This window comes from Cricetulus griseus, chromosome 7 (genome assembly GCF_003668045.3).
Source record: "Cricetulus griseus strain 17A/GY chromosome 7, alternate assembly CriGri-PICRH-1.0, whole genome shotgun sequence".
NCBI lineage: Eukaryota > Metazoa > Chordata > Mammalia > Rodentia > Cricetidae > Cricetulus > Cricetulus griseus.
In genome coordinates this window covers 8,487,873-8,501,100 of record NC_048600.1, presented here as the reverse complement: position 1 = coordinate 8,501,100, position 13,228 = coordinate 8,487,873, and the positions used below count along the sequence as shown (strand labels likewise).

At 39.8% G+C, this 13,228-nt stretch overlaps 1 protein-coding gene across 10 annotated transcripts in view; it reads left to right on the top strand.

Annotated features, from left to right (window-relative positions):
* The window catches only part of Ltbp1 (latent transforming growth factor beta binding protein 1), a 373,886-nt gene that overhangs the window by 245,524 nt on the left and 115,134 nt on the right, over window positions 1–13,228 (top strand). For 7 of the 10 annotated variants that reach the window (XM_027426069.1, XM_027426070.1, XM_027426068.1 and 4 more), the window contains 3 exons: window positions 6,932–7,099; window positions 9,663–9,890; window positions 12,171–12,193. In XM_027426069.1, coding sequence (XP_027281870.1) covers window positions 6,932–7,099; window positions 9,663–9,890; window positions 12,171–12,193 — 419 coding nt within the window. The remainder of the gene's footprint in view (window positions 1–6,931; window positions 7,100–9,662; window positions 9,891–12,170; window positions 12,194–13,228) is intronic. The other 3 variants (XM_027426071.1, XM_027426076.2, XM_027426075.2) reach the window with 1 other exon arrangement.

The following is a 13,228-nucleotide window of genomic DNA, read 5'->3' as shown; positions in this document are numbered from 1 at the left end:
CTCTTAACTTCTCCAGGCCCTTAAAGGCAGAATTTCAAAAGATAACCATATTTTATCATAACCCTTTTATTAGGAAAGTAGATAAACAATGCACATAAAAACTGTATACAATTATACCAAGCTTAAAAACTTGTCACAGTGGGGTGAGGTAACTTGAGGAGCGATTTTGCATGTTTCTGTCTAGTGAGGCTCTCTGAATTTCTTCTAGTGTGGACTTGGTGTTTATTAAGCCATACCCTTCTTTTCCTGCCTCACATTTGATCAAGTGAAAACATTCTTCCGGATGACACGGTCCTTCAGTCTTAGGGGTTTATCTCTGTCTAAGCCGTGATATACAGAAAGGATGAAATGAAGTAAGATGAAAATGACTATCCTCTTTGGGGATACATGCCTTTTGAAACATTGCTACTAATTATTCCTGTTTTCCTTTTTTAAACTGACAAATTCAGATTAGGAAATTGTGCACGTAAGTCTCTCTCTCTTTTTTTTTTCCTGTATTCTTTTATGGGCCGCTCTGATCTGAAGCAGTCAGGCACCCAACGAGGGTAGGGGGAGGGCTTTTTGGAGGTGGCTGAATGAGACTGTAAAGTTTTCATACAAGTCATGCTTGAAAACTGGTGTAAGGATTTAGGATGTTTGGGCACAAACCAAACTGTCGATAATATCCAGATAATTTAGAGGTATCTTTCAGCTACTTTGAACTACATAAACAAATATGTAAACAGGTTTCTAATTTAAGCAGCAATTATTGTAAAGAGCTTTGAGGCAGAATTTGTTGTAAATGACTTTTGACTGCACATAGTCTGGTTAGAATTCTCACGTGGAAGGTTGAAGATTAGGTAAACTTGGAGAACTGGCTATAGACTTGTGAAAGCTTGACAAGCCCTGATGTCTAGCACGAAGGGCAGACCTCCAGGTTTTAATGAAATCGTAGAAACCTGCCAATGTGAATTTTGAAACACTTGCACAGTTCCTTAGAATTTATTTTCCTTGTCATTGCCCAAATAATTCTGAACTTATTAAACAACCTTCCATTCTTATTTGAAAAATAAATAATTCAATTTTACGGTTCAGCTGCAACAGCTGAAATGATAAGTATTAAGAGATATTTATTTGTTGCTAGTTAAGTGTTCCAGTTTAGAGCTGAGAGTTAAAGTTGAGCACTTTTCCAGCACGGTCCACAGATGAATTTCTTTCTTTTTTTTTTTTTTCCTCTCTGAATTTACCACATGTGGTATCATGGATGTGTGTCCAGTTCCTTTGGAATTTGTGATTTGTACCTATTTGTCCTGACTTGTTTATGAAGAAACTGTTGAAGAGTCTGAAGACAATTGGAAAGATTCAGACAAAAACTGTGATGCTCTCAGTAAGTGGGGACAGATAGTGTTTCCTCATAATTATGGAGAGTAGCTAAGGAGATGAGGAAATGAGCAAGTGCTTAGACATGCATGCGCGCGCGCGCGCACGCGCGCGCACACACACACACACACACACACACACACACACACACACACACACACACACACACATTCCAGCCAGGGCTTGAGTGTACAAGCATGTAGTAGAGACTGACAGCATTTGCTTAAGCAGCATGAAATTAGGGTACATCCAGGCCATAAAATGTGTGGCTGACTTTGTGAACTTGAAGAAGTGCACTTGGCAATAACTAATGAGCACTGGGAAGCTCTCTGTGTTCCCGAATGCCACAAGGTGAACACCCTCTGCATTCCGTGACTCCAGCCAAGGGGGCCATTTGCTTTTCTTGCCTTGCCCACTCTCTGCACTTGACTTCATGTAGTCAAAAAGGAGACAAGAGGAGGATGCTGACATTTGCTGGCTCTTTTGATCTGTGCTTGTGGCTTAGGGTGCTGGGACAATATAATCCAAGCCTGCCCCTGCCTGTCTTATGGGGAACAGGGCAAAGTTTGGGCTCAGCACAGTAATTTGAAGAAAAGTAAACTACATTGAGGAAGACTTTTTGCCTCCCAAAACTGCACTTGTTTTTCTGCAGGCATTTAGGTATCCCATAATGACTGCTGCTGAAGCTTAGGAAAGGTCCTCAGATGAAAGAAATCTGCCTCGGGGCTTTAGTATTCTCCATCCCTCAGCTTGGAGTTAATTGACAGAAACAGGAGGTGAAGGAGGACATGTGCTCAGGGATTTCTGCCATCATGAGACAAAGAAGAGCAGCTTCTTTCTAAAAAGCCAGTCACATTTATATACATAATTTCTAGTTAGTTTTCCCACCCTCTTTATCAAATGTGTTATTATTGTTCATGTCACACACACTGGAAATTGGAGCTAAGAGAGTTTTAGAAACTTCTTCAGATCACATATCTAATAATCAAGAGTTGAGATTTAAAGTTACGATTTGGGGCATCCAGATTTAAGGTTATGGGCCTGCAGTTGGTAAACTGCAATCCATGGATCGAATCTTCCCACTGTCTGGTTTTGTAAATAAAGTTTTATTGGCACATAGACATCTCTACTGACATGTTGTCCAAGCCTGCTCTTGTAGTAATCATGGGGGAGTTAGGATGTTGGAACAGAGCTGAGAAGCCATCTGGTAGAACATTCGGGGACAGTAGGATATTTGTATCCATGATGCCTAATGAAGACATTAGTCAGTCCAACAGAGGAACTGAACTTTTAAATAAATTTCATATAAGCTTATTCAGTAATATGTGCCTTTTGCTTGATGTATTGAACTGCATAGTTCTAGATCAGTGATTCTCAACCCTTGGGTCGAGACCCCTTTGAGGGTCAAACAACTCTTTCAACAGGGTTCGCCTAAGACCATCGAAAAATAGATATTTACATTATGATTCATAATAGTGGCAAAATGACAGGTATGAAGAAGCAACACAAATAATTTTATTGTTGGGGGGTCACCCAACATGAGGAACTGTATTAAAAGGTTGAAGCCTTAGGAAGGTTGAGAACCACTGTCTTAGATTTTATTTTTAGTTTTTTGAGAAGTAGAATAAAGGTTCTTCTAATTCTACAGATCTGTGCTACCTGTTTGCTCCCAGATAATAGTGGCAGGTGATAGTCTTTATTGTGTACTTAATAGGTGTCTGACCCTATGGTAGGTTCTTTGCATAGATTGTCACATGTAGTATTTAGGAGATGTATGTTGTTATTCTTCCTGTTTTAGAAGTGAAAGAACCAGGGCAGAAAAGGCTTAGAGTAAGGTTCTTTCTGAGTGTCACATGGTCCATCAGCCACAGAACTCTGTCCTTCTGTAGACTGAGTCAGGAAGGACATAATCTGAACTGACAAGCAACCATTATTTAATTTTGGAGAGTTCGCAAGGCTCCAACTTGTAAAGGTTTCATGTCCTTCCAAAACCATATCACTGGCTGGGCACCAAGCATTCAAACACAAGAGCCTGTGGGTGGCATTTCCCATTCAGAATACAACAACAATGAATATTAATTGTCATGGGACAATGTCAGGAATATGAAGAAATTGGTCTGTTCTGAATTGCCCATGGCCCTGGGATCTAGAAGCAACACTAATGTGATTAATTTTATAATCAAGCCCCATTGTGCATAAAATAGGCTCTGATGAAATGTCTTGACATTGCTTCTGTGTAAATATGGATTATAAGTAAAACCCAGATGTTTGGGGAAGGAAATTCTAGAGCAGAATCCTCTGTGAGCTACATGAGAATTATGTGTGGGTTCTATATGTACTTACATGCACACACACACACACTCTTGTGTGCACATGTGTATTGTGTGAGCAACAGCAATCATTCCAAAGGCTTACTCTGCTTTAGGAGTCTAGTACTCTGCTGCTAAGCTGTCTTTTACTTTTAGTCTGTAACGTCTGACATTTCATAGCTTATCTGCACAGAAGCCAGAAAGGATGTGGGAGAATTCCAGACTTTTCTATCTACTTACTTCTTTTAGAAGCAATAGTAGAGTAGGCTTTATTAGACCTATTTTGTGGAGGTGATTTTGCTTTTTTTATTCTGTTCCTGCCAGAAACAGGACTGAACTCACTCATGGCCCTGTGCATGCTAGGGAATGCCTTATCACTGATCCATGCCCTCAGCACAGGTGTGGGTTTGAAATCTTCAGGAGTGCTCTAATTTTTCATCTGCCATTTATCCTCCAACTTTCAGTTCACTTTTAATGTCTTTGATTGCTGAACTTCTTCTAAGTGATGATCCAGTTGGGCACAAACGTACTTGATAGAATAGAGATAGATGGGTTTTGTATTATCATAGGCATCTGAACATGCATTATGTGTCTACTGTGCACCAAGTATTTCAAATGTCACATATGGATATTATCCTATTCTTTATAAGTAAGAAAGTTATTGAGGCTTGGCCAGTATATACTTTAGCATTTTTGAAGAAACAGAACCAATGGACTAAGTATATATGTGCATGAGCCAATTCCTTGAAATAAACAACCCCATCCCATATACATTATAAATATTTGAGTATTCTTTCTTGCATGTTAATACATACTATGCATCTATAAATGCACATGCTTGCATGTAATATATGTTCTTGCATAGATAAGGGGAGGCAGCATTTATTTCAAGGGATTGGTGGACATAAGCACAGAGACTGATGAATCTAAAATCTACAGAGTACACTGTCCACCAAGGAAGAGCTGACATAGCAGCCTGCTTCTGAAGGACGTTAGCAGAATTTATTCTTGATCAATGTAAATCAGTCATTTTTTTCCTTGTAAATTTGCCAACTAATGTGATAAAGCCCACTTATATCCTAGAGGATAAATATCTTCAGTCAAAGTCCTCTGGTTTAAATGTTAATGTCATATAAAATAATAGCAAAACCCAATTGGTCATCCAGTCCAGTATCTGGTTAAATATCTAGGTAGTATTGCTTAGCCTTGTAGGTACACAAAATTAACCATTTTTGACAATTAAAATGAGTCTTCCATAACCCTGTAAGATTGTTATATAAATTAAAATATGAAAAAATAAGGGTGAGGAAAGGCAAGTGTATTAATTTTGTTATTGCTGTTGCTTTGATAAAACACTATGACCAAGGCCACTTAATGGAGACAGAGTTTAATTTGGTTTGGACTTTCAAAGGGTGAGAGGGCATAATATTGGGAACAGCAAGGCAGCAGGCAACAGGCATAGCAGTAGGAATAGGAGGCTGAGTGCTCACATCTGAAAAAAAACAAAAAACAAAAACAAAAACAATTCCTCTTATTTTTACATATCAATACTAGTTCCCTCTTCCTCCCATTCCCTTGCTCCCCCAACCTTCTCCTCCCCACCCCACCTTCTATCCATTCCTCAGAGAGCTTAAGGCCTCCCATGGGGAATCAACAGTCTGTCACATCACTTGAGGCAGGAACAAGGCCTTCCCCTCCCCTCTGTATCTAGGCTGAGCTAGGTGTCCCTCCATAGGGAATGGGCTCCCAAAAGCCAGTTCATGCACTAGGGATAAATCCTGGTTCCACTGCTAGTGGCCCCACAAACTGCCCAAGCCACATAACTGCCACCTACATTCAAAGAGCCTGGTTTGGTCCTATGTAGGTTCCCCAGCTATCAGTCCAGAGTTAGTGAGCTCCTACTTGCTTGGATCAGCTGTTTCTGTGGGTTTCTCCATCATGTTCTTGACCCCTTTGGAGAGCTCACATCCTGAACCGCAAGTACAAAGCAGAGAAAGGAAACTGGAAGGCATGGGTTTTGTTTGTTTGTTTGCCCTCAAAGCCTGCCCCCAGTGACGTACTTTCTCCAGGAAAGCTTTACCACCAAACCTTTTCCCAAATAGCACTGCCAGCGGGAGGCCCAGTGTTCAAATGCCATAAACTATAGGGTACATGTCCCATTTAAACCATCACAGCAAGTTTCCTGAAAATTAGGGGAACAGGCAAGAAATCACCCACACTTTGGAGCCAGTCATATCCCTTGTGTCTTCCTCCACCATACACCTTAGTTATTCAGATTGTTCTTAGAATATCTAACCTGGGAAGTCAGTCCTGTTGGAAAGATGGAACTGCACATGTGCATCTAAGCAAGAAGGGCGGGAATTTGGGTTGAATCATGAGTACCAGGGGCTAGACAGAAGGCAGATTGAGATGATACCATGAGAGAGAAGAGATATGGCCAAGATGGTGCAACAGACTTGAGACTGTTTCAGCAGTGTTGACTTGTCATGGAGCACTTACCCCAACTATGCATGCTTTAACTTAAGAAATACACATCTCAAAGACAAGGCTTGTATTTTGCTCTCCAATTTGCCTTGTGTGTCAGGTATCTGAGTGATGACCACTCACTACTCATTTACAGTAGAAGATCAGGGTGAGGAGGCAGGAGTTGAATGATAATAGCCTGGTTACCTTTTGCAGCGTAGAATGAGGACCTTGTCTGCTCTCTTGCTGCACTGGGACTTTGTGTGTCTCGGCAGGTCAGCAGCTACTCCCTACCTGCCATTTATAATCTTTGGCTTTGGGTGAGGATTCCTGAGCTCCCACCAGCTCTGCAGCTGAACAGGGCAGCTGCTGGTCTGTGGTACTAACCACGCTCCTGATTTTCCATGGTGCCTTGACATTCACCAATCGTTGCCCTGGAACTGCCTCTGCCGCCCAGTCTAGAGAAACAATGGGTCATGGTTGTGATTAATCATAGATGACTAGGTTTGTTGGACAGGTAGGTGTTTATGGAAATGCTTAACTTATACACACATCCTATATGAATATTTGTTACAAATAGAATCCAGACAAGGACAGGGATAACTAGTTACAGCATTCAGTGCTCTGACTCAAAGAGTGATTTAATGAATGGACTCTTAGCCAAAAAGTAATTCCCCTAATCTGGATGGGTCTATCTTAAAGCATGGTCTCTCATCCATGCTATAAGGGCCATCTTATTTTAACTTAAAGGCGATATGACTTTTTACTTCAATGACATTGGGTTTTGTCTCTATCTTCAGCGGATCCCCCTGTGGTCTCAGAAGAGAAGGGGCCCTGTTACCGCCTTGTCAGTCCCGGAAGGCACTGTATGCATCCTCTCTCTGTTCACCTCACCAAGCAGATCTGCTGTTGTAGTGTGGGCAAGGCCTGGGGACCACACTGTGAGAAATGTCCCCTTCCAGGTACAGGTAAGCCATGGCCAACTACACACACACACACATAAATGTTCCCAGGCACAGGAACAAAATGACTTCAGCAGCTTGGGTTGTTTATTGGTTTCTGAATGGTATAATGTGTTTGTATCATTTCAGAAGAAAACATAGCTGCAGAAGCTCAAATCAGAAAAAAATGTACAAAGGAATTCCCAATTATTTCTGGGTAACAGTAGACTTCATTTTGAATGTTAAGTCAAGAAGATAAACCCTTGCATTTTATTCTCAGCTTCCAGAACTCACAGACTGATATTTAAGTGTAAAAACCAGGAAGCTGTACAGGGCCATGTGCTTTGCTAATGGTCCACCACCCATTGTTTCACAATAATGGCTTTGTGAATGTTGACTTGTTTACTTGGCTACTGAAATGGCACTTGATTTCACTAGTCAGAAATACAAAGAAGTATATTCAGTTTTGTATTTATGCTGTGAAGCTAATGCTAAAGGAGATCTTGCCAAAACCACTGTGAACTTTGAAGGGGGTCAAGTGTTAAAAAGTTAAGTCTTTACCCCTCAGTTAGGTTCATAATTCCCCAGAGCTCCGAAAGGGTACATTTTTCTAGATACCTTACTTTTAAACCAATAAACTCTCAAGTAGAGTCAAAAGGAGTTTAATGGAAGAGAAAGAGACATGACCTACAAGCCCCGGTCATCATATGGTCAAGGAAGGTGTGGTTTCTCTTTCACTGGCTTGGTGTAGCTTCAAAACATTTCACTAAATTGCTTACTTTAGAGAAACTTCCCATATAGGGAAGTGCATTAAATCTCTAGGGCCATGTAATGTCTTAAAGTAGCAAATTACACATTAGAAATCAGAATTTGGATGTAAACTTCAGTTTCACCTTTGGCATTGGTTAGAATCAAAAGGAACAATAAGGCAAAAGTGATATGTTGGTGGTGGTGAGTTAATAGAACGGATGGTGATAGACTCCTCCCATAGGCTCTAGTGCCCTGCTGTGCTATCTAACAAACTCATCACTAAAAAGAAAACTTTGCTTTCATAAACCCATTTCTCTCTAAGTTCCACTTTGACAGCATCTTAATCCTTACACAAAGTGTAGCCAAGTAGGGGATTGTACATCAGGACTACTTCCCAAAGTACAGTAATGAAATCTGAAAATGATATTAATGATACAATTTCCGTTCTTAAGCAAGTTTTGCTTCTGTAATGATTTTAATTAAATATGTGCTTAGGTAAACAACCATGCCTTGTTCTAAAGTATTCATTTTTTAGGAATTCTCTGTTCCAGTAGATCCCACAGTTAAGTGTCTGATCCCTAGAAAAGCAGGATTTCAGTATGCTTTAAAGGATTCCTCTTTCTCAAGGGATAATTTTAGGATCAGTACATCCAACATGGCTCCTTGTTCAGTGAAAGTGAGAAATGATTTATTTTACTTTCAATTTCAAAAGTAGAAACAAAAACTTGACTATAAGCCCCCTTGTTTGCATTTGGTAATTTGCTTCCAACACCAACAGCCCAGGAATTATGTGGCGTTGGCCTCTGCCACATACCACTACCCACCATTGTCTTTTTCTCCACCAACTCTTAGAGATTGCTGCTGGAGCCTTGCAAACCACACACCATACCCAGTCTGCTTGGAGGGGAAAAAAGTCATTTTAAAGATTCCTTTTTCTGGCAAGTGTGGCACTTACATGGTACAGAATGTCCCATTGTCCTCTGGCTAGTGAAAGTGACCAGGTTTTTCTAGTTGTCATGCCCGTCTGTTCATTCAACACTTGCTCTGGCATTTCTTCCCTGCTGTGGCTACCATCTGTAGCCTCCTTCGTGGATTTCTTCTCACTGTCTGAGGGACCTTTGAAAAAACACATTCCTCTTTGCCCTTTCTTCACGGGGACCCCCACTCTAGCTGTAGCACTCCATTCTGGCTGAGTCCTTGGGTTTGTCAACTGGAAACAATTCAGGAGGATTTCAGTACCTCATTTTCCTAAATCTACTGTTTGTCATTTACTTAGATGTCCACTGAGCTCTTTGTTAATAAGCAGTGAAAGTACAGAAGCAGAGGGAAAGAAGAAAACCTGACTATTGTTAATACTACATATTCATATATTCATATATTAGACAGTTGTCACCTGTACTTAACATGACTGCTAATATTTATCTTTTCATGTAATATAGTTTACATATGTAATTTAGTCTACATAATGGTATGTTGGCTACTAGCATATAAATACAATATATAAAATTCATGCTAAATATATATACTATGTAATTTATATGTACACACATGTGCATATATTGTATATATATACATACATATGTATATATATTCTAACTGGGTAGGATGAAGAATTCATAGGTGAATAAATGTTTAAAGTAAAAGTAGAATTTTTCCCTGTAAATATGCAAGTTTACCAGGAATTTAAGCAATTTGCTTACATTTTTCATCTATTTCTAAAGTTTTGAAATGTACCTATATTAGCAATGACTTATTAAGAGATATTCATCATGATATTTTCCTCTGTATAAGTTTGCACTGTTAGATTTTTAAAAGGAATATTTTCCCATCCCAAATCTAGCTGCTTTTAAGGAAATCTGTCCTGGTGGAATGGGTTATACGGTTTCTGGCGTTCATAGACGCAGGCCAGTCCATCAGCATATAGGTAAAGAAGCTGTGTTTGTCAAGCCAAAGAACACTCAACCTGTTGCTAAAAGTACTCATCCTCCACCTCTCCCAGCCAAGGAAGAGCCAGCGGAGGCCTTGACCTCCTCGCGGGAACAGCGGCCGGGAATGGCGGAACCTGAAGGTGAGCTTGCATGCTGGGTGTGGGTTCTAGTTGCCCATTTTTGTGAATGTTTTTACCCTTCTGGAGCACGGCTCTCAGCCTTAATGTTGTTGACATTTTCAAATGTGTAATTCTTGAATAGGTGAGGAAGCTATACTGGGTCTTGTAGGATGTTAAGCTGTGTCGGTGACCTTTGACAATACATGATAGTGCTACTCCCACTACACACACACACACACACACACACACACACACACACACACACACACACTATTGCCGCTACTACTAAAATGGTTTCTGAACACTGCAAACATCCTTAGATAATAGATACAGAGTGGACCATTTTCTCTGATTGAGGATCACAGCTGAGGTGTGTGTGTGTGCCAAGCAGGTAACTATTTCATGAGAATTCTAGAACAATGTCTTGCATTTAGGGGAGCTACAGTATAGCTTAGTGTTTACTCCTGGAGAGGGTTTTTCATCTTTAGGGAATAGTCCAGATTTATGTCTGTGTATAAAGTAGAACACAGGCTTAAAAGTATGGACTGAGCTTTCATAAAATGATGGTGGGTCTGGCAGTGAAATGGTGTAGCTGGATAATGGTAGGATAAAACCAGGAGCAGGAGCAGGCAGGTAAGTAGGAGACAGCCAGCCCAAGATTCTAGGAGAGCACTGATGAAGTCCTTTCATTTACCTTCTGAGAAATTCAAGCCATACACATGACTTGCTATGTGTCATTCAAAGTGTATAATGGGACCCATGGCCAAGGGCGGGGAGTCTCAATCTCTCTAGTTTGATAGTCTCTGCCCCACCCTCCAGGGGATTTTCTTCTCTCTTTGGTGGGTAAAGCAGTATTTCCAATACTCTGACTATTTTGATTGTTACAGAAAAGCCTCACTCCTGGAAAAAGGAACAGTTTTAGGGCTATAAGGAATGTATTTAATTGCTCTAAAAAAATAAAAAAGCTTTTGTTGGCTTTTGCTATTGATCATTAGGTAAGGATTTGGGTGCCTACTTGTGGGTCATGTGGTAACTTGTCATAACCTTCCATGGTAGCAGGGGTTTTTCTGGGCTCTGAGCTTGGTGCCTTATGGCATATTTCTTTCTACCCTTTCACTCACTGTGCTGTAATTCTTCCTTGGGTAGGCAGAGCAGGTAGGACCTCACCTAGTGTTGTTTCTGTTCACCTATGTCAGTGGTTCTCAACCTGTGGGTTCAGACCCCTTTGGGGGTTGAACCACTCTTTCACAGGGGTCACGAAGACCATCCTGCATATCAGATATATTTACATTACGATTCATAACAGTAGCAAAATTATAGCAACAAAAATGATTTTATGGCTGGGGTCACCACAACATGAGGAACTGTATTAAAGGGTGGAAGCATTAGGAAGGTTGAGAACCACTGACCTAGGTTGTTCATCCTTTGTTTAGAAGGAGATGGGCACAAGTGTGGTTCTGCCTTTAGAATTTCTTAACAGTGGGTTTCATGGGTAGAAAGTCAGCTCCCTCCCATCAAAAGAGCAGTGGATTTAATTTATCTGGTAGCCTCATTGCTTCTTGGAATTAATGCATCCAACCTTTTTGTTAAGGGTTAAGGAGACATACTGACTCAGAAAATTCCAAGTAAAAAGCAAAGTTGAGGACTAGTGCTAAGAATTGCTTAATGAAAACAAGCATTTCAAAATAAAAGACATCACCCCACTACAACAACATGAGTGATTGTGTAATACTTTAGTTGCTAATTATATTGATGTGAAATTATAATTGTCTCTTATTGGTTTATGAGGTTTGGCTTTTGTTTGATTTAGTTAGCATGTCTGCATGAAAATAATCAGAAGGCTTCATGAAAAACTGGTTTATATAAAAAATGCAGTACCCATTCTCATGTTGCACTGAAAAAAATGTCATTTTCTTAACTCTGACATCAGATGGGTTTCTGAACATGGGAAGCGTTTGTTTTCTAAGGCATGGGAAGTTCCCCAAACTCAAGATTACGCATTAAGTAATGTTTCAGAAAGTGTTTTCTTTAAAATTGAGGTTAATTTTCTTAATTTTGAATGAAAGACTTTGAATCTTTGACCTCTGAACTTGGATAATTGAACAATGAAATAGCACAAAATGTCCTTTGTTGCTTATGAATTCTCGAAAATGGCAGATGACAGGAATTCCACATTTAACTTAATTTGCTTTGTAATTGTTTGGGGGAGATAATGGGTTTCTAATGCCTTTTGAAAACTGAAATATGATGAGTGGATTGTGCGTGGCCATGCTAATTCCCATTTCTCTTTTCTGGTTTTAGTGGTAACAGCACCTCCTGAGAAGGTAATTCATTCACTGTTTTTAAAGTCTTCTTTCTTGTTGACTTCAAGATGCTTTTTAAGGATATGAATAGGATTTTTTAAAATTTTAGGATGTTCGAAATATAGATCATTTACTGTAAGGAAACACAATTCATTGATGCAAGAAATTCTGTGACAGGATTTTCTAAATGGGTGTTGCATTCTCAGTGCTCAGAAAGTGATGGCTAATCGGTTGCTGGGGTTGGGTGGGGAACAACATCTCTTGCTACAGAAGCTAAATTCTGGAGAGAGTAAAATGATGAGCAGAGTTCATAGGGTCAACTAGTTGCCTGGACAAACTGCAAAGGAAGACACTTGTGTTTGTCCAATTATGTATTCTCAGTATGCATATAAAATTAAGTGAGACTCTGATTAGTCCAACTAAAATTTAACACAAGTGTTTGGATCATATTAGATAAAACTAGATTAAAGACCCTTGAAAGCCACAGTAAAATACTTAAAAAATTGATCAGTTTTGGGTTTAGGAACATGAGGTGGGAGTAGGCACAGTGAGACTCAATAACAGGAAATGTGAACATTTGCTGACTTGATGTCCTGTTTTTGTAATATTTCATCTTCTCTGCCCCTTCTCCTGCCTTGAGTCTTTATGTGATAATATGGAAATTATGTAATTATTAAATGTTTTTCATTTGTATATCATTCCTCCAGTTGCCAGGAATATATTAGGCGTTAAAACTCATGTGAGGGGATGTGGAAAAAAACTATTTCAAATGATGTTTCAAATGTTATGTGTAGCATATGTTATCATATGAGAGTGTTAAAAGAATCCAGAATAAAGAATTGATGACTGTGAGATGATAACGCTTATATTGGGATAGACTGTGGTCTATTGAGCCTGAAAGAACTATAACAGATCTGCAAACTTAACTTGCACAGCTGTGGCTCAGTGAGCATCTTGAATGATGGATGAGGTACAGTAGCTTGCAATTTTGTTGATTCTGAGTTTAGCTCTGAATGATCTGAGGGGAAAAGAAACCACTGAGGTTATAAGTATGCC